At 40.2% G+C, this 27908-nt stretch overlaps 2 protein-coding genes across 5 annotated transcripts in view; one reads left to right on the top strand and one right to left on the bottom strand.

Annotated features, from left to right (window-relative positions):
- Positions 1–722: 722 nt before the first annotated feature.
- Positions 723–25860, top strand: SNN (stannin). 2 transcript variants are annotated; one of them, XM_031944554.1, is made up of 2 exons: positions 723–755; positions 22578–25860. In XM_031944554.1, the coding sequence occupies exon 2, from the start codon at positions 22663–22665 to the stop codon at positions 22924–22926; it is 264 nt and encodes an 87-aa protein (XP_031800414.1). In that variant the 5' UTR covers positions 723–755; positions 22578–22662; the 3' UTR covers positions 22927–25860. The 2 variants fall into 2 exon arrangements, with proteins under 2 accessions (XP_031800414.1, XP_031800408.1); XM_031944548.1 differs by lacking the exon at positions 723–755 and adding an exon at positions 1299–1525.
- TXNDC11 (thioredoxin domain containing 11) overlaps positions 24734–27908 on the bottom strand; it is a 55632-nt gene continuing 52457 nt past the window's right edge. For all 3 annotated transcript variants that reach the window (XM_031944541.1, XM_031944529.1, XM_031944536.1), the window contains one exon: positions 24734–26539. In XM_031944541.1, coding sequence (XP_031800401.1) covers positions 25912–26539 — 628 coding nt within the window. In that variant the 3' untranslated portion in view covers positions 24734–25911. The remainder of the gene's footprint in view (positions 26540–27908) is intronic.

The raw sequence follows: 27908 nt of genomic DNA, 5'->3' as shown, positions 1-27908 counted from the left end.
TCCTTCCTCCTCCTTTGATCCCTACCTTCTTTTCTACCACCCCCGATGAATTATAACAGATTTCAGTTTTGCTCTACCTGTTACCATACTTCAGAAGAAGAGAAAGCCCCATTCAACACCTATAATTCTCTCAAAAAGAGAAGTATCTAAGTTTCTAAAAAGAAGCGGGTGTCTGTAATTTCCTGGCTCCCGAGGATGAAGGGGGTGGTCCTAATGATTCCCTTCCACTTTTTTTTTTTTTTTTTGCATATAGCACTACCTCTCCCCATCCAGGTGAGAGGGGATGAGAGATCAATCCTTCAGAAACCGAACGCATGGTGGAACTAGTCAAAACGGCCTGAAAATCTCTCGCATGACAATTATCAAGGGAGGAACAAAGGATGGCAGCACTACCCGGCAGGAACCGCCAAGCATAAAGGTTGAGTCATAGGGATTTATGGGGACACACAAAGCAGGCAGGAGGCTTTGAGAGCATCCACTGCTGCGCTCTCATTTCAGAGAGGACGACGGACGCCTTTCTCGGGGAAGACGAGCGACCGGACTTGCCCAAGGTCATGCGCTGAGCTAGTTGCGGATCCGAGGCTGCATCTCGTGAATCGAGTGTGAGGGGAACTTGGGGCCTTCTGACTAGAGAGTTTCACGGGATGCCGCTGCGCTATCGGGTAACTGAGCTCTGACTGGTCTCCAACCTCGCCCCACTCCGTCTCCGCTCCGGGGCACCGCAGTGACTCCGGCGCGGCTTCGGTCCCCGCGAGGTAAGTCGGGGCTGAAGAGGGAAGAACCCGGGAAAACCCCTCGGTGGAACGGGATGAGAGCGGGCTGTATGACGGGCGCCGTGACGGGGAGGCTCTGGCCGGTGCTGTGGGTCGGACCTGGGGACAGGAGGGACCCGCCGGTCCTCTCCGTTGTCTGTTTTTAGGCAGGTCCGCGGAGATACCTACAAGCAATATGCGCGCACCGTGTGTAGCGTGTGTGTATGCTGACCACCTGATAGTGGGCCACGCCTCCTCTTGCCCGGAGCCAGTAAGATGCCCCCATTCGTCTCCCGTCCCTCCTCCTCAGCGTGCCCCTAGCCCCACCCCCTTTCTCCTCCTCCTCCTCCTCTTCCCCACAAATTCTTTGCTCCATTGTTCCCCCAGCCCGAGCCCCTCCTCCCTGCGGCGCTCCCCCAGCCCCAGCCCCGCCCCCGGCTCTCCCCCTCCCACTCGGAGGTTCAGAGCCCCTCTCTGGCGGAGCCCATGTGACCGGCTCACCCGTATCGCCCTCCCGGTCGGGCTGCTCTCGCCGTCGGTCACAGGCACCGCGCTCCCATTGGCAGACGCCCCGGCCCCTCCCGCCCCTCCCCCCTCTATAAGGCAGCGCGGGGCTGCTCCGCCGCCGCAGAGCAGTTCTCGGTCGGCTTTGTCCCTCCTTCCTCGCCCCCCGCCCCTCCCGGGATGGTGCGCGGCCGGGACTGAGCCGCCGGGGCGGAGGTAGCGCCGGGGCGGAGGTAGCGCCGGGGCGGCCGCGTCTGAGCAGCGCCATGGTGAGCGCGTCGCACGAGAGGCTGGGGGGGCGGGGGGCTCCGCGAGCGGTCCGGCGGAGCGCGCGGCGCGGGACCCAGCGTGGGAGGGGGCAGGGCGGCGGGGGCGGCCCCGCGCGCGCACCGGCGAGGGGGCCGGGGAGGCGAGGAGCCGGGCATGGCGACGCCCGCGGCTGGGGCGGGGGGACTGGCACCTCCGGGCTGGGCGCTGCGGCGCGTCACGCCGGGGAGGGGGCGCGCCTTTTTCCGGAGCCGCGGCGGAGGGGGCTTGGTGCTTACGGCGCCAGAAGCGGTCGCGGGGGTGCTGGGGTGGTCTTTGTCTCCGCGGCCCGGGGCCCGGCGGCCGAGAGATCGGGACAAAGGAAGCGGCGGCGGCGGGAGGAGGGCGCTGCGCCGCCGCCGCCGCGAAGCGGACCCCGGGGGGCCGGGGGCTGCGCGGGAGTGGGGTGGGGTCGTCTCCTTTGGGCCGAGTCCCTGAGCTGATTGCCGCTCTCTCTCTCGCCCGGGACCGAGCTGAGTAACGGGTCACCGAGCTCTCTCCCGCCGTCTCTCCTCTCTTCGGAGACTTCTCCGCGCTCCCCCGCCTCCTGTCCCCGAGCGCCGCGGTTCGCGTCTGCGCTCCCGAGAAGCGGAGGTGCCCCTTCCTGCGCGGGCTGCGCTCCCCCCGGGGCGCGCCTTCCTTCTGGCTCTCTGCGAGCCGCTCCCCGCGGCGCCCACCCCTCCTCCCCCTCTCCCCAGGCTTCATGGGACAGCTTAGGCATTCCCCCACCGCCCGGGGAGGCAGGGAGAGGCGGCCTTGCCGCAGAAACCGGTTGCCCCTCCTCTGGACCAGGAGGTGTCGGCTCTTGTGCAGCCCGAGTGTGGGGGGTGCTGCTCGTATAAAACGAGCCCAGGAGAGGCTAATGGGAGAAAGAGACCAGGGGATGCTGCGCGCTCTTCCCTCCTCTCGTAACGAGCAAGGCTGACCATGAGTATGATTTGCACCGGGGTCCCAGGAACTCGGCTCAGCTCCCTTCCTTCAGATTCCCTCTTATAGCCTAGATGTCTCTAGCGTGGCGAGTCTCCCGTAACTTCTTTGGAGACGAAAGAGAAAGTTTGAAGGTGTTTGCTGCAGTTTAAAATAATCTCCCTGCCTTCCATATGTAAGGGAATTTTTCTTTTAGGGGGAAAGGGAGATGGAGAGTCTGGGTCTTTGATTTCACCGATAGAAGGGCCCTCTGGCTTGGTACAGAATCTCCCACCAGTCATGCGGGTTAGCCTCTGATTTGGAACCCTACCGGGCTAAGGGACTTGCTGCTCATCCCACAGCCAATATGTCATGGGAAGATTTTGAACTCATGTCTTCCTGACTTTTATAGCAGTCTTCTATATTCTTTAATTGTTTTGTTGCCTCTAATACAGAATAATTAATAAGGCTTTTGTGAGGAAAATATAAACATGAAGGTGCTGTGTGTTACATTGATAAAGCCAAATGCTATAGATCTGCCTTCTTTCCTCTCTCCTCCCCCACCCCAAGTCAAGGTGACAGTTCTTTCCTACTCTAACTCTCATCCATTCAGTTACGGATTTAAGTGTTTAAAAAGACAGAGGGAGAAAGCTTTTTTTAGTTTTTATTTTTTTTCTCAATAGTATTTTATTTTTCCAAATACATATAAAGATAGTTTCCACCATTCATTTTTGTAAGAGTTTGCATTTCATCTTTTTTCTCCCTCCCTCTCATCTCCCCTTCCCCAATACAGCAGCAAGCAACCTGATACATGGTAAAGGTGTGCAGTAAAAGGAGAAAGTTAGGAGAGCAGGTGGTATAGTTGAGGATCTCTGTATAACTTTATATTACCTACTCTGTGGATTTCCTAGGGGAAAACTTAATCCATAGTCTCTTTTGCTGTACTTCCTACTGCTCTCATTCCGTGTGCATTCAAAGAATGCAGAGAATCTGTAAATTTTATCTGATTTTTGGAATGTGTTAAAATTTATAAATAATTCTTGATTATTCACTGTAAAGTCTACTCCAGCACCTTCACTCCCACCCCACCCCATCCCTGTGGATGAATGAGTGAGCAACTTAATGCAAGTCAGCCCCAAATGGCTGGTTTTCCTCAGAGGGACTTAGTGGTATGACTGTAACATCCCCTTAAGAATCTAGGGGGAGAGAGAAACTTGGGCCCCTGATGCAAGCCATGCTGGTGGGGGCTGAGCTAAGTTAAAATGACATTGGCAGCTCCTGGGATGGAGAGTTCTATTTGTGGAACTTAGCCTCCGTTAGCATTCTGGAAAACTCCTGTGGATTAATCCTAATGAACTAGCACCAAGGGGAGGGAAAGGAAAAAGCTGCCAGAAAGGATAATGAGGAGAAAGGCCTTTTGCTGGTGCATCTGGTGTGAATTGCAAACTCACTGGCTGTGTAGCTTGTGACTGGAGATACCAAGGCCCATCCAGAAAATTGTTCCTTGGGGCCTTTGGTAAGGTATAGTCCTGAGTTGGTAAATAATGGAGTAGGCTGTGTGATTTAAAAGTGTCAGGCCCTACCTCTTCTCCCAATTATTTATCTCGTTGACCTTCAGGTAATTTTTCCTTTGGGAAGAGCCCTTCTGTCCCTTGGAGCCCCCAGATAAAATGCAAATATATTTCACAGATAGGGATCCAATTCCTAGCAAAATCCACTGCTAAAGCTTTGGAAGAAGTAGGAGAAAGAACAGTGTTTATAACCCTGAGAAGTCCTTAACATTTGGATTATTATTCCTTTGCTTTTTTGGGGGGTGGGGGGTGGAAAGGGGCTAAGGAAGATATTTAGGGTAAGTGTGAAGGGAATGATAAACTATGCTTTGCTTAAGTCATGGCCTGGCTTAAAGAAGCCCCCTTTTGATAGCTTTTACCTGATCTATAGCTCCTCGGAGGAAATTTGAACATATAGCATTAGACATCTTAATAATAGCTCACATAGATAAAGCACTTTACAGTAGTTTTTTAATAAAGACCATTCTTCACAACTGCCCTGTGAAGTAAGTAGCATAAGTAATTTTTTTCCATTGTTGCTGGTCCTTTCCCAGAAATATGAGGATCTAACTATGGCTATTGTGATGTATAGATATAGTGAGATTTACAAAACTCCATTCTCTAATCCCTGTTCAGTTTGACTCGATAAATTCCTCAGAAGGATCTCATGGAGATTGACAAATAAAACTCATAATTTTTTAAAGGGGAGAGAGGCAGGGTTGTAGAAAAAAGATATTTTAAACTACAGCCCAGTGAGCTTGACTTTGAATCCTGATGAAATTCTAAAATGCTGTACAGCATTACAAAGATAGGCATCAACATCTAACAGTTATTCAGTCGTTTTTCAATCATGTATGATTCTTCATGACATTTGGGATTTCTGGGCAAATAAATTGGAGTAGTTTGTCTCCAGGTCATTTTACAGTTGAGGAAACAGAGGCAAATGGAAGATTGAGTCTTATTGACTCCAGGCCTGGTGCTTTATGCATCATTCCACCTAGCTGCCCCAACATCTTAGCCTATGATAAGGTAATCACAGAGAACCTATGTGAATTGACTCAGAACAGGTTATGCCAAAACTTTTGATCTGGTAAAAATCAGGGGAACATTGTGTATACAGTTTCTCCATGTAGTATTCTTGTATATCTTTCATTTTTATATTTAATTTTGTAATCATCATGTACATATATAGATTTTTATTTTTTTTTTTTTTTGCTGAGGCAATTGGGGTTAAGTGACTTGCCCAAGGTCACACAGCTTGGAAGTGTCTGAGGCTAGATTTGAACTCAGGTCTTCCTGACGTCTGGGCTGGGCTGACCGCATCCCTTTTAACAAAAAATAAAAGAATATGTGGATATGTGGGGGGAAATAGAGAAAATAATTTCTCAAAATCAATCAACGCCAACTGTTTGAAAATATGCAAAATATTCCATGCCTGTTGTCCTTCTTCAGATTTACCCAGATTGTCAAATTCTTTGCTAAAAAAAAAAAAAAAGTCCAAATCTTTTTTTGTTTGAAGAATCACTAAAGATCATCAATTAAAGGTTGGATGGCTATTGATTGAGTTTCTTGTAGAAGAGTCTTTTACAGGCATGAGTTGCTGGGATCCTTTCTAACTCTGAAATTTGGTGATACTCCATCTGCACCTATATCCTCACTGGTCTTTCCTGGGCTTCCATTCCTAATGGAAAAAGAGAGACCCTGGTTGCCACTACAGTAGTCCATCAGTAAACATTTAAGTGTTTACTCTTATGTGCTTGAAGATAGCGAGGTGATGCAATATATAAAGACCTGAGCTCACATCTGGCCTCAGACACTTCCTAACTGTGTGACCCTGGAAAAGTCACTTAACTGTTTGCCTCGGTTTCCTCATCTGTAAAATGAGCTGCAAAAGGAAATGGCAAATCACATCTTTGCCAAGAAAACCCCAAATGAGGTCATGAAGAGTTGGAGATGACTGAAAAATAAAAATGTGCTTGGCACTGGATATACCACAAGAGACAAAAGCCAACCCTTGCCTTCAAGGAGCTTACAATCTAATGTTCATTAAAAAAAACAAACAAGCAAACAAAAAACAGTATTTGGTTGATTAGTGGGAAGAAAGAGGCACTTTATCCATAAACCCTCTGTATTTGATAGATAACCTGTTTCCTTGTTTTGCTCTGTTGGTTCCTTCACCCAGATACTTGGAGGCAATGCAGTGTGGTAGAAAAGAGTACTGATGCTGGAATGAGAAGGCATACATTTCAATCCCCCCTGTGATACTTATGTGTCACCTTGGGCCAGTCACTTAAACTTCTTAGATCTCAGTTTCCTCATCTGTAAAGTGAGGGGTTGGTCTAGGTTGCCTCTGAGGCCCCCATCATTTGGGTTCTCTTCCTTTCTATCACATGTACTGTTCTCTTCCAAAAGATGAGGAAACTTGGGGTTTTCGAGAACAAAAGGACTTTCCCCCTCTCCCAGTCTATCCCCCCTCTGCTGAGTTCACAGTTCCAGAGAATATACTCAGTCCTGAGCCTGTATTGGAAGGGGGACTCTAGAGGCCCAATCTCTGAAGTAAGAGGGACACAGACACAGAATACCTGATAAATGGTTCCTAAAGGCTCATCTTTTCCTGGGGTAGTTCTGTGGTGGTGTTTTAGCACTCTCCTTAAATTTTCAAACCCTGATTGGTTTGCCATCAGCTTAGTTAAGTGCCCAGATGGTTTGCTAAACTCTAGGGGATACAAAGAAAGAAAGGAGGAACCTAAAACCCAGTTCCCTTCTTCAAGAAGTTCACATTCTAATGAGGGAGAGGGGAATTGCAACATGCAAATAACTTGGATGCTGAAAGTTTACATTTTAAAAATGGGTGCATTTATGTTTCTTTTGAAGCTTATGAAGATCAACTACTGGGTAGGAGGGCTGCACACAATTTTACAGTTAAAAAAAATAGCACAATCTGATTTCACAGTTTAAAAAAAAATAGCACATACCCTGCAGGGTATGTAGTTAGTGCAACTTTAGTCAGAACCTGTAAGTGTATTTCTGAGTGGTATCATTCCTGAATTAATCTAGTGCAAAGTTTTGTTTTTCATTTCTCAAGAGTCTGCTCCCTTGAATCCCTTCATAAAAAGGTCACTCAGGAACATGTCCCTCGAGAACAATTTGCAGCCTCAAGTTCAGTCTTACTTCCATGAGAGTTTTGTAATAACATAGTGAGGAGTGGGTCAGGGTAAGAGATTTAGAGATGGAAGGGGCCTGGAGCAGGCATGCAGTACAAACCCTCACTTTATAAATAAAGAAATTGAGGTTTTGAGATAAAATTTCGTAACTTGCCTAATGTCACACTGTGGCCAAGCTGGGATTTTCACCAAAGTCCTCCAGCTCCAAATCTGACATGCTTAGCGTACAGGAAGAAATGAATATTCTTACCAAGCAGTCTTTGACAAGTCATTTAACTTCTCTTCCTTGATTCCCTCATCTGTAAAATGAAGAGAATATCACCTGCCTCATAGGATCGTTTTAAAGATCAAATGAGATGACCTCTATAAAGCACTTTGCAAATCTTAACAGTGCTTTTAAAAAAATCCTACCTCTTATTCTTTTTCAGACTAGATTAAAATGATTTTTAACTTCCTCAGACTTCAGGGTGGGCACTCTATCCACTGCACCATCTTGCTGCCCTGATAATTTAACTTGACTCCAAATTCAAGCTCCGATGGAGGAAAAGTCACCTGAGCTTTTAGGTGATGGCTAATAGCATCTGCAACCCGACGAGCCTCTGAGATGGGCCATGTCTCCAGGAGCGGCCCTGGCCACCACTGCTTTCTGACCTCCTCAGGCTGAATGCTTCTGCCACTTCCCTTTCCCCTCCCCCATCACAGCATTTATTCTGAAGGGTCAGGGTTTTTCAGTTTCTTCTCACAGAAAGCCATGTGCTGGCTCTCTCTTGGGAGAAACAGCTGATTGAGCTTTCCAATTAGCTTTGCCTGCGGTTAGTTCCTGTGCCTGCTGTTTGAGCAGCCTCTTCCAGAAGCCATTTACCAAAAGGCAGCTTAGCTGTGAGCTGCTCACGCCCCTCTTGGTCTTTTAAGATGCTTTGTAGCAACAGATTGTCAGGACCTTCCGTGAACAAGGCACAGTTCTAATGGCTGTGCCAGTCTCGGTGTTAAGGGAGCTAGTACAGATAGGCCTGCTTTAGCAAGGGGACCTTGTCCAGAGAGATCAGACAGATTTCTTGAACCCACCCGCAGCCTTCTGGGAGTAGAGAACTTCTTTGGGGTTCAAATGTCTGCGCTCTGTAAGAACCCAGTTTTAGAAAGCAAAAAGGTCACTTTTGCACAAACCTGAGCTCTACTTGCCACTACTCTTTCTTGCTTGAGTTTTGCAAGTCTTAGTAAAGGAAGAATCACAATAGTAAAGAAAGGATCTTTTAAATCAGGCGTTCTTAACCAGAATCCATAAACTTGAAAAATATTAGGTTTGATAATTATAATTAATTATAGTGGTTTTCTTTTGTATCTATCCCTTCTTCATTGAGGGGGTTAGAGGACGTGACACCCCCTTAATTTGGAAATTCCATGTAAAATTTTTTGACTCCCTTTGTAAAAGTCTGAATTTTTTCTTTTGTGGGGGGTTTACCTTATTGTAAAATTTGGGTTGATATTATATGATATATATATATATATATATATATTATGCGTTACTAAGTTTCTAAATTTCTTCTGTGTTGTCTACTCGTGGTCTTGTGACATCCACAAAACACCCCCAAAATTCCCATTAAATTTCTAATGCCGACCTACCATATATCACAATCAAGATGGGTAAAGTCTTGATGTGGAAGGGATAACTGTATTTTATTTTAGGCATTTTAAAACTTTCTGAAAAGTCGCCACCGGCTTCAGTAGCCCAGCCAAAAGGGCCCAGTGATAAGGAAAAAAGGTAATCACTTCTGCTTTGAAGGACTTAGTCTTTACTGAGTTGCTTAGATGGTCTGGCTAGAACAAGTCTTTCAAAAGTCTCACCTTCCGGCTCCTTACAAGATGGCAGGAGGTTCCCTTTTTCTCCCTCCAGATTGGAGGCTGTAAGAATGGATGTAATGAGAATCCTGCTGCCTATTTTGAGCCCTGCTTGAGCCTATATTCCTCCTAGCTTCAGGGAAGTCAATCTAAGCTGTTAGGCCCGTCTGCAGGTCTCCTTTTCCCCCTTCCACCCACTCCCTTTCTTTTCCTCCCTCATAGTGACATGGAAGACATTGGTTTAATTGGAGGCGGTTTTGGCCAGGTTTTCCCTCGTCCTTGCCGATCTTAGTTCCATTGTTTGATTTCCCATTTCCTGCCAGCTTTGGGACGGATGCTTGATTTCCCTCCTGCCTTTGCCTTCCAAATAGAAACAGGCTTGTGTTTAACTTGCTTCCCTTTTCAGGGGTGGAGAAGGAGATATTGCCCCCTGCCATGCTATTAAAGGCCCAGCTTTGTAAGCTCAGCATGGAGAAGAAAGATCGGAGCAGTGATTGTCTCTTGCAATGTGAAAGGATTGTTGCTTTAGAGCCAACTAAAAATAAAAAATAAGATAAAAGGAAGTGGGTGTAAAGTACTAGGGGAGGGACTTGGATTGGATACTAGTAAAAATGCTGATTGGTAGAAAGCTGTTCTATATGGTTTGAGGGTAGCTATTCAGAGATGTGTCCTCTTAGTATCTTTCTTATCCCAGGATTGCAAAGGATCTTGGTGTTTTAGCCATAAGCCATTCTCGGTCCAGAGCTCCCTATGTAAAGTTCTGGGGAAGAGGACTTAGGTGACTTCCATAAAACAGTGAATGAGTTCTGAGTCTTGAGTGCCCTTCAGCCTGTAATTGGCTGAACACCTCAGTCTGTAGATCCAGCTGCCATCTGGCCTGTAGAAGCAGAAATCTGAAAGGAATTCCCAAGGAGAATTTCCTGTCACAAGTGAGCAAAGACAGATGTACCAAAAGTTTATTCTCTGTCTTCTTCATGGTCCAGGTGGAAATATGGTCTCATTCCTCATTCAACAAGCATTTTTAAAATATATTTTTTATTTTCTTAAGTATTTTTCAATTACATGTAAAAACATCTTAACATTCATGGTTTTTTTTTTTTTTTTTTTTTAATTTTGAGTTCCAAATTTTCTCTCTCCCTTAGGCCCTTTTCCCTTCCATGAGAAGGTGAGAAATTTGATATCAATTTTATATATAAAGTCATGCAAAACAAAATTCCATACTAGCCACATTGCAAAGAAAACAGACAAAAGGAATAAAAATAAAGAAAAATTTAAAAGTGTGCTTCAGTCTAGCTTCAGAGTTCATCAGTTTTCTCTTTTGAGGCAGATACTAGCATTTTTCATTATGAGGCTTTTGGAATTGTCCTGGAGTAATTTGTCATACATAATTGGTCATAGTTACATTATTGTTGTTACTATGTACTATGTTCTCTTGGTTCTGTTCCTTTTCTTTTTTTTTTTTAATAATAGCTTTCTATTATCGAAATAAATGCAAAGATAGTTTTCAACATTAATCTTTCCAAAACCTTGTGTTCCAAATTTTTCACTTTCCCTTCCTCCCCTCCCCTAGAGAGCAAGCAATCTAGTATGTGTTAAACGTGTACAATTTTTGTATTTCCACATTTATTGTGCTGCACAAGAAAAATCAGATCAAGAAAAGAAAAGGCAAGGAAACAACAACAAAAAAGTGAAAATACTATGCTTTGATCCACATTCAGTCTTCATGGAAGCAGATGGCTTTCTATTGGACACACAATCTATTGGAATCTTAGTGCCCTTTACAAATCTATTGGAATTGCCTGAATCATCTCATTGAAAAAAGCAATGTCCATCAGAATTTTTGTTACTGTGTACAATGTTTTCTTGGTTCTACTCACTTTACTTAGCATCAGTTCATATAAGTTTCTTCAGGCCTCTCTGAAATCTTCCTGCTGATCAATTCTTATAGATCTATTCCCTTTTCTTTGCATGAATTTATATAAGCCTTTGCAGGTTTTTCTAAAACCACACTGCTTATTATTTCTTATAGCCCAATAATATCCCTTTACAGTCATATACCATAGCTTGTTTAGCCATTCTCTAGTTGATAGGAATCTCCTCCGTTTTCAATTCCTTGTCAAAACAAAAAGAACTGCTATAAATGTTTTTGTACACATAGATTCTTTTTTTTTTTCTTTTTGGGATATAGATCTAATATTGATATTGCTGGTCAAAGGATATGCGCAGTTTTGTGGCCCTTTGGACATAGTTCCAAATGGTTCTTCAGAATGGACATGTTAACAATTCCACCAACAATGCATTAGTGTTCCAATTTTTCTACATCCCCTCCAACATATTTTACTTTTCTGTCATGTTAACCAATATGAGAAGTGGGATTTGTCTCTCAGAATTGTTTTAATTTTCATTTTGAGCTTTTGTGTGACTATTGATAAGTTTGATTTCTTCTGAAAACTTCCTTCAATAAGCATTTATTAAGGGATTACTGTGTGTCAGGGATTGAGGATTTCAAAAAAAGGGAAAAAAAACAGTTCCTTTCTTCTCCAAGATAAGTGATCTTTTAATTCCTCTATCGTTTGGCCTTTTCTCAGTCCTTTCTCTTCATCTATCTTCTTGTTTGTTCCTCTCTAACATTTGATACCGACTCTTTATTGGTTTTCATGACATAAAGGTTCTCCTACCTCTCTAACTGCTCCTTCTCAGTCTCTTTTGTTAGAACATCTTCTATATGTTACCCTGTAATCCCTAGGGCATTATTCTAGGCCCTCTCATGTTTTATTTATACCCTCTTACTGACCTCATCAGTTCCCATGGGTTCAGTTATCTCCATGAGACAATACCTGAATCTATATCTTTGGCTCCAGTCATCCATCACTAAATGCCTATTGAATATTTCCAGCTGGCTGTCATCCAGTTTTCTTAAATTTGACATGTCTAGAGCAGGACTCATTATCTTTCCCTGGAAATCTTTTCTTCTTTCTAACTTGATATGCCAAACATCCTTATTGTCAACCTTGGACAACCATGATCCTCCCTCCCAGTCCCCTCATCTAATCAGTTGCCAAATGTTGTCAATTCTATTTCCAAACATCTCACATCTTCCCAATTGTACTCATAACTGTTATCTCAGTTTACAACCTCATCACCTCCAGCCCGGACTACTGCAATAGACTCCTTAATCTCTTTGGCCTTTGGACTGTCACCCTTGTCTAATCCATCTGAAAAATATGAAAATTCATATGAAAAAATGAAAATTCAGCTGCCAATTCCTATTGGAATCAGCTATTCCTAAAGCATAGATTTGATCATGTCACTACCCATTTTAAGAAGCCCAGTGGCTTCTTATTGCTTCTTCAAAAAAATTTAAGGTCTTTCATTTAAGATCCGCCTGATCTCATTTCTAAAACAAATATATAAAGAACTGTGTCAAATGCATAAGAATACAAGTCATTTGCGAGTTGATAAATGGTCAAAGGATATGAACAGACAGTTTTCAGGTGATGAAATTAAAGTCATTTATAGTCATATTAAAACATGTTAAAAATCACTTGATTAGAGAAATGCAAATTAAAACAACTCTGAGTTACCACCTCATACCTCTCAGATTGGCTAAGATGATAAATGTTGGAGGGGAGGTGGGAAAATTAATGTATTGTTGTGGAGTTGTGAAATGATCCAGCCATTTTGGAGAGCAATATGGAACTATGCCCAAAGGGTTATAAAACTGCATACCCTTTGACCCAGCAGTGCCTTTACTGGGTCTTTATCTCAAGGAAATCATAAAAGAGAGAAAAGGACCCACATGTGCAAATGTCTGTGGCAGCCCTTTTTGTGGTAGCAAAGACTGGAAAATGAAATGCCCATCAGTTGGGGAATGGCTGAATAAATTATGGTATATGAAAGTAATGGAATATTATTGTTCTGTAAAAAATGATGAACAAGCCGATTTTAGAAAGGTCTGAAAAGAAGACTTACATGAATTGATGCTGAATGAAACAAGCAGAATCAGGAATACATTGTATACAGTAACAAGATTGATTGATGATCATATATGAAAGACTTGGTTCTTCTCAGTGGTTCATTGATCCGAAGCAATCACAATAGACTTTGGATGGAAAACACCATCTGCATCCAGAAAGAGAACTATGGAGATTGAATGTAAATCAATACATGCTATGGTTACTTCTTTTTTCTCTTTTGTTTTTCTCTCCCATGGTTTTTCCCTTTTGTTCTGATTTTTCTCTCCCAACATGATTCATAAAGAAATGTGTATTTAAAGAGTTAATCCATGTGTATAACCAAAAAAATAAAAAAAATAAGGTCCACCTTGAGGGCCTTTTATGATATGATTCCAGTGTATCTTTCTAGACTGATTTCCCATTATCTCCTTTCAAACAAGCTACGCTCCAGCCAAATTGACCTAGGACAACAAAATAACCCCAAATATAAGCTCCTTGAATGGAAGTACTATTTATTTCATTTATGTTTTGTATCCCTAGGACTTAGCATGGTATTTGCTATGTAGCATATTCAATAAATGTTCATAGAATAATGACCAGAAACTCCAAATTTGTGGATTAAGCTGCTCTCATGTCTGTTGCAGTTTATTTGTTCTTGCCATCATGGGTTTTGCATTATGGTAATTTTAGTGAGTCATTTAAGGGGCCTGTTTCTCACCTGCAAAATAAATCTGAGAAGTACACATAGAGATTTGCTGGATAATTTCAAAAATACCTTACAGATGTAAATCCTAGCATCTTATTGGTACACATGTTTCTCAGTTTTTACTAGACTAAACTCCAGGAGAATAGAGATTCTGTATTATTCACCAGAGCTACCCATTGTTATTCATTTAACCCTGTATTATTTACGCTAAACTCATATGAAATAGTAAGTAATTAATACAACATTCACTGGAATTGCTTATGGCTTCTTTGGTCTCACACTGTTAAAATATTTTATTAATGCCCTTTTGTTGTTGTTATTTGCTGAGGCAGTTGGGATTAAAAAGTGACTTGCCCAGGGTCAAACACCAGGAAGTGTTAAGTGTTTGAGACCAGATTTGCACTCAGGTCCTCCTGACTTCAAGGCTGGTGCTCTATCCACTGTACCACCTAGCTGCCCCTTTGTTGTTTTTTAAAGCCACATTTACTGATAGATTTCATCTCCCTTTCCAATTGCTACAAAGTTAAGATTCTTAGAGGTTAGGCAAGATTCACTTTATTTGTTAACATGCATTTCCCGTAATCCTGTCAGTTCTCTACTAACAAGAAGTGTGTTCATTGGACCCCAAATTAATTATTTCATATAATCTGAATTTGATTGCCTTTTGGTATGTGTATATGTATGTTACATTATTGTAATATATATCACACACACACACACACATACACACATATTCCTTCTTATGCTTTACTCTGAATCATTACATGATGTTCCTATGCTTCTGTGAATTCCTCATTTTGTTTTTTCTAAAACCATAATATTTCCATCAGGTAGGACAGTTTATTCAGTCATCTACTAGTATGTCAGAAACTACTTAGTTTCTTTTTTTTTTTTTAATATCCAAAAAGAATTGGTATGACCGTCACTGTATATGGGAACACCATTTCTTCTCTCCTTGAGCTGAAGGAAACCCAGTAGTAGGGTCACAGGGCCAGATGGCATGAAGTATGTGGTAACTTTTCTCATGTAATTCCAAATTGTTTTACAGTATGATTTGGACCAATTCTCTAAACCTTTTCTCTTCTGTGACTTTGAGTCAGCAAGGAATTTGTGTGGGTGTAGTGAATCTCCCCCCCCACCTCCCCCAAGTAAGCATGGAAGGAATCATGTTATGGATTGTTTTATGTTAAACGAGACAAAAAACAACATCTTGAAGGAAGATCCTATGCATGACAGGGAAGTTTATACCTTTATTTATCATATACCCTCTCCTCCATTTAGGAGCTAGCTCAGAAGAAGAGTCTCTTTCTTGAGGTCCTAGAATGCATATTTTGTGGCAGAGAGATGACCTTAGACTCTTGGGACCTCCATGAGGCTCTAAGAGATCCTACTGAGTTATAAGGGGTTTGAATATGAGCTTATAACCTCATCATAAGATTGGCCATCCTTGGTTGTTTTGGTTTTGGGTTTTAGATCAGCCTTCAGATAAGTGAAAACATAGGTGTTCCTGTGTGACCTGAGCCTCTCTTCTTGTGATTGAGTTCAGCTCACATTACTCCAGCTTTGATCTTCTCCTTATCCCCTGATACCTTCCCTGTAGCCAGACCCACACACCTGTATCTTCTCTGTCCTTATGTTCACTTGACTCCACCATCCACTCAGATTTTTGTCCTGTATCTTGTTTCTCTTGTGTAAAAAGCTATATGTTCATTGCCTCCTTTTTCTCACCTCCCACTAACTTCTCAACTCTACAGTGGGCTTTCTTACTAGTCAAATGGTAGCCTTTAATGAAATTGTTTTCCAGATCCAAAGGCCTTTTCTTATTCCTCATCCTTATTGACACTGACCTTTTGGATTCTCTTTCTTCACTTTGTGACAATCTTCCTATTCTTACCTGTTCCTCGGTTTCTTTTATTGGATCCTTATCCATGTCCTGATCCAAAGTCCCTTAAAACTTTGGTCTCCACCGTTTTCCTTCAACACAGCTCCATCTCCTAGCTCCAGGCATTTAAGCTGGCTGGCTGTTCCATATGTCTGGATTTCTACCTCTTGGCTTCCTTCAAGTCTCAACTAAAGTCCCATATCTTCCAAGAAGCCTTTCTCAGTCTTCCTTAATCTGATTGCCTCTCTACCTTGTTTTTATATAGTTGTTTCCATGCATCTCCCCCATTGGACTGTGAGCTTCTTAAAAGCTAGGACAGCTTTTTGCCATTCTTTATATCACTAACACTTAGCACAGTGTCTGGCACATAGTAAGTGCTTTAACAAATGCCTATAAACTTGGTTTACTGCCACTCTTTTGATAATCTGTTTACAAATTACCTTCTTTTAGTGATTTTTATCAGTTCTCTTAAGTTTGTTGATCTAATTTCCAAATCTACATATATATAATTTTAATCTTTGTTTTGCATTGTAATTCTGCAATCCCAGTTGGCTGCTTTGTGTCCTGTAGTTGTCTCCAATTCAACATGTTATCTTGCTCCTCCTTTTCTCCAAATTTCCAATCTTTCATTCTTTTATTGAAGATACCACCATCCTTCTAGACACCCAACTTTCCTGAATTGTTTTCAAATGTTTCTCCCACCAATAGATCCAGTGGGATTTTCCAAATGTGCAAGATTCCTTTTCAGGCATTTTCCATTATAACCAGACTAGCTTGTTTGTGTTCCCTGGCGTAGTGCTACTTTCTCTTAGCTCTGAACCTTCCCCTTTGCCTAGAATGTACTTCCTTATCACCTGCCCTCTTAGAAGCCTTAATTTTTCATATCAACATTTATTAATTACCTACTATTTACCAAGGTCTGTGTAAGCACTGGAAATATAAATAAGAAAATGAAAGCTTCTGATCTGGAGGAGTTTATAGTCAAATGGGGGAAGTCAGTAGAAAAAAGGAAGTTGAAGGGAGAGAAGAAGAGTGTTGGAGGGTACCCAGGATGAATATGATGGTAGAGTTAAAACCAAGCAGAGTATTTTGTTGCAGATAAAGTTTAGGATTTTGAGCCTTCTATAAAAGGCTATAAAAGGAATATTTTGCTCCGCCCTTCTAGCCCTCCAATTAGGAAGGAAAAACAACTGAGAATACAAATGAGATTGAATAACAAAGTTCTAAAGTAATCTCCAGGATGGTGGTCATGAGTTTATCCAGGGTGAGGAATGATGAAAATGATGACAGAGTTGAAACCTAGATGAGCACTAGTAGCAAAGGAATAATCTTCCTTAAAGACTTCAGTTTATGTGATATCTTCAAAGGGAAAGTCTTTTCTCTTTTCCCCTTCACACACACACACTTACTTTCTCTCTCTCTCTCTCTCTCTCTCAATAATCTTTTCTTACAAATTCTATTCCTTCTTTTTTCCCCTCCAATAGAAAGTAAGCTCTTTGACAGCAGAGATCCCCACCCCCCAGCTATATATACACCCATTATTTAGTACTGTGTCTTCCACTTTATTGGTACTATAATGCTAATTAAATTGTTTTGGCAGATAGTACTACTCTGAAATCACTGATCTTTTAAATATTGATGAAGAAGATTATAATTTCTCTCATCCATTCTCTTGTTTGATAACCTTATTGGGAAGTTCTACCTTCTATCTAAATCTCTCCAAATATTTTTTTAACTTGATGGATTATGAATATTCTCCTGTCTTTTGTGAAATAGTTGATGCCCTTGATGTTTTTTACTTGAGTAGTTAAGTGAGCTCCAAATTGGGTTATTGTGGTAGGCTAGATACTATTATCACCAGCTACTTAGAAAGCTCAGTATTTATATAGCTTAGCATTTCCAAAACTAATTTGGACTCAGAATCCTTGGGCTTGAAATATACAGACTGAACTGGCAAATGCTTAGGGAGAAGGATGGCACATTCCCTGGAATAAAATGGGGTCAAGGACGTTTTAGGACAAAACAGAAGAAAGTAAGCCATTTTATAAAGAAAAATTACTGCATGCAGTAATGCTACCAAGTCTTCCTGCCTCCAAAACTAGGTCTCTCTTCACTATTGTGAAAATTACTAGCATCAACATTTTCCCCATACATAATTCCTTCTATTGCTTCTAAGCTGATATATGCTTGGATCCCACTCAAGATTACCACCTTGAGGGTGGTAGGGACAGTATCTTTTTCTTTCTTTCTTTCTTTCTTTTTTTTTTTTTTTTAAACATTTTTTTCTTTATACCTATGGGTATATGGGTACCTTAAATTTAGAGGATGTTTTAAAAGTGGTCCTTGGATCATATACGATGATGGGGAAATGGAAATCCTTCTTCCTGTTTTCTCGAGACAGAGAAAGCACACTACTCCCTCCACCCTTTCTTCATATAAATATCAAGCTTTTTCTTAGTGGAACATGACCTTCTCTAGTCGATCTTCCATGCAATTCATAAAGGAACCTTTTTGGGTGTGGGATGTTCAGGGAAGAACAGCATTTCTTGCATGAAGGCTTGCTGAGCCTTTTTCAGGTTTGTTCATCTCCTTATGATTGTCTGCCTGGCGTTCAACTCTTATCTGGGGTCCTTTAGATTAAGCATTGGCCACCCACCAGTCTCAGCATTCAGGCTAATACAAGTTGAGAGTAACTGACAGACTCCCTCAGACTGAGTAACTCAAACTCATCTCCAAGTTAGGGGGATATCTACCTCAAGCATGGGAACAAGTACTTCTCCTTGTGACTCCAATGAGAACAATTTGTTCCAATGGCTGTGAAGGTGGAACATCACAGAGGTCAAGGTCATCCACTGAATCCTGTCCCATCACTGGTCACCAAGACTTTTGTATAGCTACTCTGGAAAAGTGAAGATGACAACTTTGTGCAAAATACAATTCACTCATGAGTCAAGACATCATCCTATGAAGTCATTGGATCTTTGCAAAGAACAAAGGATAAACAACAACAAAATTAACCTTCTTAAGACTACATCTAAATGTGGAGTTTCACTCCCCAAAAACTTCCTTTTTTCCCATGTTGCCTCTAGGATCAAATACAAATGTTCTAATCCTGACAGAAGGCCCTTGCAGTATGGTCTCAATCTATTCTTCCTGCACATGTTTTTAGTCAAACAGCATTATAATTTAACATTTCAGTCCTCTCTGCTACAAGTCCATCTCCTATTCCTGGAAAACATGTTCTTTTCTTATCTCTGTGATTTAGACTTCTTTTTCTTCCTCCAAGACTCAGTTCAATTACCACCCTTTCCCATGTCCCTACTCCAACAGTTGGGAGTACTTTCTCCCTCAAATGTTCCCCGATTACTTTGCTCTAATATTAATTATTTACTGTGCCTTATTCATACTGTTTTTCCATAGTAGAATGTTACTGATTGAGGATAGGAATTATTCCAGAACCCTAGGTACTTAGAAATAGCAGCTTACATTTCTTATATTTTCAGAGTTTTTATTTCATTGGATGCTCACAACATGTGTGGTAGTTCAAAAAATCAGAAAAACCCCTAAATCTTCAAGTTGTTCAGATTCCTTTTTCAAAAGTCTTTTTTTCCTATCTCGGGGTAGTTGTGAGGATCAAATGGGGATGATGGATATGAGAATGATTTTTGGTTGTTTTAAAAAATTTATATAAGTAATTGTTCTTTCTCTGACCCACTGTTCATTCGTTTAAACAACAAAAAAGCAAAATAAAACTCTGATAACAGGTGTGCATAACCCATCAAAACAAATTCTCATATTGGCCATGTTCAAAAATATTTTTGCTTGTTCTGAATTTGAAGTCCATCACGCCTCTGGCAGGAAGTGGGTAGCACATTTCATATTCAGTCCTCTCTATTTGTATTTAATAACTGCATTGATCACAGTCCTAGTCTTTCAAAGTTGTTTTTCTCTGTAGTAACGTTGTCACTGTGTAGTGACATATAGAAGAACAATTGTTCTTACTTTACTTTGCACCAATTCATAGAAACCTTTCCAGTTTCCCCGACATTGTCCATTTCATTTTTCTTATGGTGTAATAGTAATTATATTACATATAATAAACAGGTAGTAGTTACTTAATTATATTTATATATGATAATTTGATTAGTCATTCCTTAATAGGCAGATACTCCAATGTTTCCAGTTTGGGGCTACTGTGCAGAAAGCTGCTATAAATATTTTTGTATGATATGGATCCTTTTCCTTTTTTCTCTCTCTGAGTATGATTTGATTAAAATACTGAATATATTTTCTTGGAGGTAAGCCTTATTTATCAACTTTTGCTGTTATTTCAAGAAACATTTTTATTTCTAACTTTCTAACTTTTTACTGACTATTCACCTGATTCTGTAACTTTGATTACCCTCAACTCTTTCCTCCATTTAGACAGTTGCTAAGTCTTGTTGATTTTATTTTCAGGCCGTCCATCTCGGCATCCCCTTCTTTTTGCTCACACAGTCACTACCCTAGGTCAGGCTTCCCTACTTTCTTGGCTAAGCTGTTATTCTAGCCTCCCTACTCATCCTCCTCTCAAGTCACTTTCTCTCCAATCCATCTTCCACACAGCTGCCAAAATGATATTTCTAAAGTCCAAGTCTCTGTTGCTCTCTTGACCAAAAACCCCACTGACTCTCTCCTACCTAAGTAGGTAAGATAGAAATCGCTAGCCTTTCACCATCTGTTGCTAGCTTGCTTTTTCAGACTCCTTATGCATTGCCCCACTTGCACATTAAAGACTAGCCAAACTGGCCGCTCTGCTGTGTATCACACACAGTAGATACCTTGAATGCTGTCTCTCCTGTTAAAAAAATTAACTTCCTTCAGAGTCCATCTTAGGGTCATCTCATAAGGCTGCCCCTTATTTTGAGACTTAGTTGTATTTACTTTATATATATTTGGAACCTAATTGCGTGTTTCAACTAATAGAAGATACTTTCATTTTTTTTTTGTTTTGTTTTGTTTTGTTTTGGTATACCAAGCGCTCAGCAATACTAGATTTGTAGTAGGTATTTAATGGTTACTGACTGTGCTATTCTTGGTTGTGATTTCTCAAAAACTTAATAGTGCAAATTTAAGCTTCTGGGAAATTTTCCTTTCTATATAAGGGGAAATGTCATATTCAAGAATGATTAGAAACTGGCTACTTTGTTTGCTTCCATTCCTATGATAAAAACAAGGGAATAGGTACTGGACCTGTATTTTTACTCCCTCACTCTCAGGAGACAAAACTCTATGCTCACAACCTCTGACTTGCCCAGTCACACAGTCACTATGTCAGGAGAAATTGAATTTAGTTCTTCCTCTCTAAGGCCAATTCTCTATCCACTATCCCATGCTGCCTCAACAAACTAACATCAAAAATTCTGGCAAAAGTGTTTCTCCTGGCCTTATATCCCAAAGAGATCATAAAGGAGGGACGGGGACCCACTTATGCAGTGGCAAGAAACTGGAAACTGAGTGGATGCCCATCAGTTGGGGAATGGCTGAATAAGTTATGGACTGTTATTGTTACATAAGAATAGAACAGTAGGATGATTTCAGAGGCCTTGGGAGATTCACATGAACTGATACTAAGGGAAATGAGCAGAACCAGGAGATCATTGTACATGGCGCAACAGCAATATTACGTTGATTATCAGTTGTGATGGACCTGGCTCTCTTCAACAATGAGATGATTCAGGCCTGTTCCAATGATCTTATGATGGAGAGAGCCATCTGCACCCAGAGAGAGGACTGTGGGTACTGACTGTGTATCACAACATAGTATTCTCATTCTTTTTGTTGTTTGCTTGAATTTTGTTTTCTTTCTCATCTTTTTCCTTTTTGATCTGATTTTTCTTGTGTAATATATTATTTGTGGAAATATGTATAGAAGAATTGTCCATATTTAACATATATTGGATTACTTGCTGTCTGGAGAAGGGAATAGGGAAAAGAAGGGAAAAAATTTGGAACACAAAGTTTTGCAAAGGTATATGTTGAAAATTATCCATGCATATGTTTTGAAAATAAAAAAGTTTAAGAAAAAAATCCTGGCAAATCTATTTTCCACATTCCAGTGTGAACCTTCTGTTCTAGTCAAGCTGAGGTCTTTTCTTCAGCTATTGTCACTTCCCTGTGCTAGAACAGAAGACTCATCTTCTCTCTGTTGGGGTTAAGGCTAAGACCCCATTCCTTTAAAAGCCTTCCCTTACTATCCCTTATTCTTATATTACTATATGTGATGTGTCAGAACAGTCATGTACATTTGTGTTCTATAAATGTTTGATTTTGCAAAGCTTGTGTTTCCAGACTGTTTTGTTGACATTTACTATATTTTTTACTTTTGTTTGATGTACCAGACACTCAAATACTTGGTGATCTGCAGAAACATGTAAGCTTTATTTAGGACCAAAAGCAGTAGTTTCACTTTCTCCCTTATGACATTAAATGCCACTGAATCTTTTTTTTCAATTTTTTTTTATTTTCTAAAATGTAAAATTATCATCATCTCCATTTATTGAAGCTATAAATCACAGGAAACTTCCACAACTATGGATCTTTCCATTTATCTGGTTTTTAATAGCTGTTACTTAGCTAAAGGTGTTCCTTAATCAAGTAGATCTAAAAGTTAGATAAAAAAGTCAGATGAAGAGCTGGCCTTCCCCTCCCATTCCCAAACTAAAAATGAGTCAGTGAACTCCTAGGGGAGTGAAGGGAAAAAATGTTATCTGGTTAAAATGGGAAATCCAATCATTCAAAGACTAGGATCTCTTATCCAAAGTGGGGGGGGGGGAGGGGAAGGCAATTCATCTAGTGAGGGCAATCTACTATGGATGGATAGCCAAGAATAGGAAATTATTGTTTCTTTATAAAGCTGGATCCAAATCAAGAATCCTGGAGTAATTAAGTGGCAATTGTTATAGAGTTTTTACTACCATTTGGAAATGGGATGCAAACATAGCTGCATTCACATATATCTTGCTTTTTGTTTCAGGATTCGCATTTGACGGGACCACGTTAAGTCCACAGAAGTGGAAAGAAGTCCTTTTTAGCTTGTGAGCTGTCCCCAAGAACTGACCATGTCTATTATGGACCACAGCCCCACCACTGGAGTGGTTACTGTTATTGTCATTCTCATTGCCATTGCTGCCCTAGGGGCCTTGATCCTTGGCTGTTGGTGTTATTTGCGCCTACAGCGTATCAGCCAGTCAGAAGATGAAGAGAGCATTGTGGGTGATGGAGAAACCAAAGAACCCTTCCTTTTGGTCCAGTATTCCGCTAAAGGTCCGTGTGTGGAGCGAAAAGCCAAGCTGACTCCTAATGGCGCAGAAGTCCATGGATAAGTCCTTGGCACAAATGATCATGGGTACTAAACCTTGTGTACAACCAGCAGAAAAACTGGAGAACAACTTGTATATGCTGCTCTCTAAGAAGAACCAAGTTTAAATTTACATTATGGTCTTTCTGGGTTTTGTTATTGCATGCACTGAGACCTGTGTCTTGAACCTAAACTCCTTGGCCCTGGGAGATGGCTAATCTTTCTGGTGGTACTGTCCATTGCAGGCAATGGACAGACCAGGCCCTGTTGGTGTAAAAGAAATCAAAGCATTTTTGTTACTTGAATGTTTAGCTGAGCCTGTTTTTGATGGAGCTACTACTGTAATGTGAACTAGCTAACAAAACTGTGAACTGTAAATAGGCACCAGAAGCACTTGGTTTTTGTTTTTTCCTTTTAAAAAATAATATAGCACATGGAGCTGCTGGTCTGAAGTTATTGTAATGGTAAATTCAGTACTAAAGATTGAGCCCCATGGCCACGAAAAAGTTCTAATTGTTGGAAAACTCAAATTGCCATCAGCTGGCATAGTTTGGAATCACAAATGTAAATATGTAAAGAAAGAGCTGTTGTTTTTTAGTCCTGTGGGTTAAATTTATAGAAAATAAGAGATACTTAATTAGAAGTTGGCTTCTATTGCAGGAAGCAATAGGCCAAAAAAAAGTCTCTCTCCTTTATAGGTAGATGAGGCAGTTAACTATGAATATTGTTAACATTAACTGTATAAACTATTGCAAGGAAGCTGCTGTATTGTCTGGGAGCCAGTGAAGGATATGTAATCTACGTGGGGATAGTCCAGAAGGTTGCCAGGCTAATTTATAGCAGCAGAGCAGTTTTTCCTATGTGTTTTTAAAAGCATGTTAAAAGTATAGAAATGCCTTTTCCCTACAACTGGCATTACTTAGTGCTAGCTTGCTGTAATTGCTATGATTTACACGTGAAGATATGAAATCCACTTTTAGTCTAAACAAACCCAATTGTCCCATTATAGCCAGTAACAGACTATTTCCTGCTATTTAATGTTTTCTGAACTGGAAGGGAATGGCAAGAGGCTTAAGTCTTTTTTCTTTTCAGAAACAAAATTTCTAGTTACTATCCCACTAATACGTATTGAATTTTACCTTCCTCAGCAAATCAGTATAGCATGACTGGAATTCTCTAATTCGGCTCCAAAAACATTTAGCAAGCATGTGATAACCTATAGGCAACTATCCTAATGTTCATTCAAAATCATGTGTGTGTGTATGAGCGCATGCACGCAGGGCACATGGTTTAATGCTTATCAAGTACTAGGGGGTGACTAATGAAGTTTAGGAGGTAAGGATTTCAGTTTTGAAAACAAGGTCTTTAATCACAATCTAGCCTGCTTGTCGCCTCAAAAAGCAAACAAAAAACCCACAAAGTTTTAACTCATTGTTTTAAATCAATCTATGTACACTGCTATGAATTTTGTAAAAGAAGAGCATAGATTTAACAAGGCACAGTGAAAATTTTAATGTTAGGGTTAATTCAAATGTTAGTGATTAAAAGAAAATCAGTGCCTAACTTTAAAGAATCACTAGCTTAGCCAATTGAGTATATAAAAATTTGAAAGTAACAGAACTATGGTGGGGAAAGCTGAGTTATGTACTAAGTAAATGTTGTTTTAAAAAATCAAATTAAAATGGGTTTCCATCATTTCCTTATTATTAAAAATTTTGTTTTGGTGAGAGGGATTTATTTAGATTTTTACAGCAGGGGTTCTTTACCTTTTTTGTCATGGTAGTCTAGTAAAACCTATGGTATCTTTCATCAGAATATTTTTAAATGCATTAATATAGAATACATAAGACTACATAGAAATAGTTATCAAAATAATTTTAAGTTCATATCACTCTCCCATCCCAAGTTAAGAACCCCTGCTCTGCAGTAAAGCCTCCTTTATTGGGCAATGAAGTCATATTTCATTGGAAACTTAAGATGGGGATGCTGGAAGGTGTTCTAGGTTTAGAAAGAATTGAAAGTGCAAATTTAATGGTTGCCTATGTTTCATGAATTAAAGGAGAACCAACATCAAGCCCAAGGTTGAAAGGAATGCAGTGGAGGTGTGAGACAGCAGTGCACAAGCCAAAGATGAGCAAATTCTAGGATGGACAGCCATTAACTTATTCACATCAACAACTTCTGAAGCTTTCTACCTCTTCATCATTTTGCTCTGTAGGAAAAACAAATCCCTAATCCAGCTAGTCCAGCAAAGTGATTCAAAGGCAACTTCACATTTATTTGCATCTTATGAAGTATGCTGAGATCATCTAACAAATTCTTTTAACAACCCCATTTTTGAGAACCATGTCTGGTTTTTATAGGACTAATAATTTATGAAATACTGTTCATTTCTTCAAATTTTAGGGAAATCCTTTTTTCCTCCACTTGGTCACCAAGGAAAACTTTTAACTTTGCTTTTTATTTTTATTTTACTTCTTAAAGGCAGATGATATTTGGTGAATAGTAGTAACTTACTAGCTTAAAGCTTTGCTTAAAATGGGAATACCAATAAAATTGGCCAGTAAAATGCCAGGTAAAAATAGCAGCTTTTGCCATGCTCACCAATCAAATATTTAGCTTCTAAGACCTTTAAATCATTTGCTTTATTAATCTCTCAAAGCAATTCTTAAATGGTTAATCATTTAAGCCCTTCAAAAACTTGCTGAAATGGTGACAAGGAATGATTAAAAACTAGTAAGGGGAATTGTTTGTTTTTGTCACTTGAATTGAACTTCGTTTTTTCAGATTCTTATCCTCAAGGATCTGTACTACTGTTTTGGTCTCAAACCTACCAAGTTTGTGCAATAAATTATGTAGGGAATGTTTCCCCAAGTTGAATGATCATCCATTTTGATTTTCTAGACCACTGAGAAAAATTTTTATTTACAATGAATTTCAATAAAATTTGCATAAATTATCTTCCCAGTATACAACTGTCCCTTCTGATTTCTTCATATTAGCTTAAAAATCAATCTGTCCTATTTTCATTATTCTGTTCCGAAGCCAAAGGAGAACTCATATTAGTGGCAAGTTTTGTGTTGTCTCGTGACGGGAGATCAGTTCCATGGGAAAGTGTTTCTTGCAGGGTATTGGATTTTTCAGATTCTTTATTTTCTAATTTTCCTTCCATTGTTGCCACCAGGATTTTCAGTAAAGCATTTTCAGTTAAGAGGTTTTCTGATGCATCTGCTAATTCTTGAAGCTTCAGTGCCATCTCCTCCAGCTCTCGGGTTTTCTGTTCATAGAGGGCCTCTAACTGCTCACTGTGGAGCTGAAGAACACTATGTTGCTTTTCCAGTGTTTGTTTTTGCTTTTGTAGTCTGTGTTTATCTCTCCTGGCATCTGAAAGTTGGGATTCTACTTGGGCTTGAGCCCGATGAAGAGCAGTGATTTCTGCTCTTAATTTATGAATCTCTTTCTCCAAGTGGGATATGTGTCCTTTCTGTAATACTGCCTCATTCTGAAGACGTTCTTTGGTTTGTGGATCAGCTGAGCTCCCAACAGCAGAAATGGGGTCTGAGTAACGCAAAATGAACTTCAGCAGATTGGGAAGGGTGATGGGAGAGTCCTCGGGAAACTTCACACTCAAGTCCTTCCTAGGAAAAAAACGAAGTATTTGGTTAGAGCTGAAATGCATAGGCCTAAAGTCAGCCTGCTATTGAAGTTTACTTAACTTATAGAACTTAAAAGCTTTTTTTTGGTTTACATTTGATAACTGAGGACAAAAATAGTTAAAGCTCAGACCCTCCACAAAATGTCTGCTGTACTATTAATTATTATACAAGCAAAAAACAATGATACAAACTTATCCAACAAAGTTGTTTGAAAAAATTATAAAACAAATAAATTACTAATAATATTACCTTGATGTTGCAGATGCTGCTTAGATAGCTGAGTTAAAAATAACAGAACAATTTTAATTTTCTTTGAAATGTCTGTGTCTACCCTACGGTACTTCTATGCATAGGTATTTCTATGCATACCACGTATTTATAATCTTATGAATAATAGATTTAGTATAATTGGGCCTTGGCTTAAAAAGCCTATGCTGTTCCATCTTAGTGGGGAACAGGAAAATAGGTATGATTAATCAGACCTCTTTAGGTCAACCTTTGGACAATTCATAAGAAGGATTTATGGAGTCCTACAGTATCATGCTGTAATTAATATACTGGTTTTCTAGAGCAAATACATGAAAATTAGAATTTGAAAATTTGAAAAATAAAGGATTGTTTGTTGCTGAATTATTTTTTAGTAATAATTTTTCCTAGATTTGGATGTAACTTTCCAGGGACACATTTAAGCAGCATTAGGCAACATCTACATTAATACCACAGTTTCAGGCCTCTTGACATTACTAATTACTGCCAGGGGCACTATCCATTAAAGGCAATACTCTTATCTTTCCAAATAGATCTGAGGAGGTGAATTTATGGTTTCAGATAAAGCTAATAAGTTTTAAAAAAAATCACTCAAGAAGATAGCTCAGAAAAGCTTTAATGAGAAAAGACTTTTTTTCTAGACCAATATCTTTTTTTCTCCCTAGGACAATCATGGAGTACCAGAATTAGAAAGTTTAATGTCTATTAATTAACATGCCAAGCTCCCCCTCTCTAGAAACTATATGAACTTCAGTCCAAGTCCACAAAAAGAACTGGCTAGAAGCTATCCAGCTCTATTCAGATGAGTTTGGGGAGGAAAAGAACTCAGAGATTCCAAATAAGTATTGAAAAACAAAGGTTCCTCTCCTATTGGGGTCTAGGAGTAGAGTTAGGAGTGTGGGAAAATGCTACATACAGTGCATGCACGCACACACACACACACACAAACATTCATAACCAGCCTCAACAGAAAACAAAATATCACCTTAGAATCTTTTGGCTCCAACCATGTAGAATTACAAGATCTTTCCATTACTTTTTAAAAATCATTAATATCCACTGATCAAATGCTGACTCTCTTTAT

This window comes from Sarcophilus harrisii, chromosome 1 (genome assembly GCF_902635505.1).
Source record: "Sarcophilus harrisii chromosome 1, mSarHar1.11, whole genome shotgun sequence".
Classification (NCBI taxonomy): domain Eukaryota; kingdom Metazoa; phylum Chordata; class Mammalia; order Dasyuromorphia; family Dasyuridae; genus Sarcophilus; species Sarcophilus harrisii.
Note: the sequence above shows the minus strand (reverse complement) of the source record. Positions and strands in the feature narration are given on the sequence as shown.

Bases quoted from the DNA above. Each gene is read 5' to 3' on its own strand.
- SNN (XM_031944554.1), top strand. From the start codon at position 22,663: ATGTCTATTATGGACCACAGCCCCACCACTGGAGTGGTTACTGTTATT.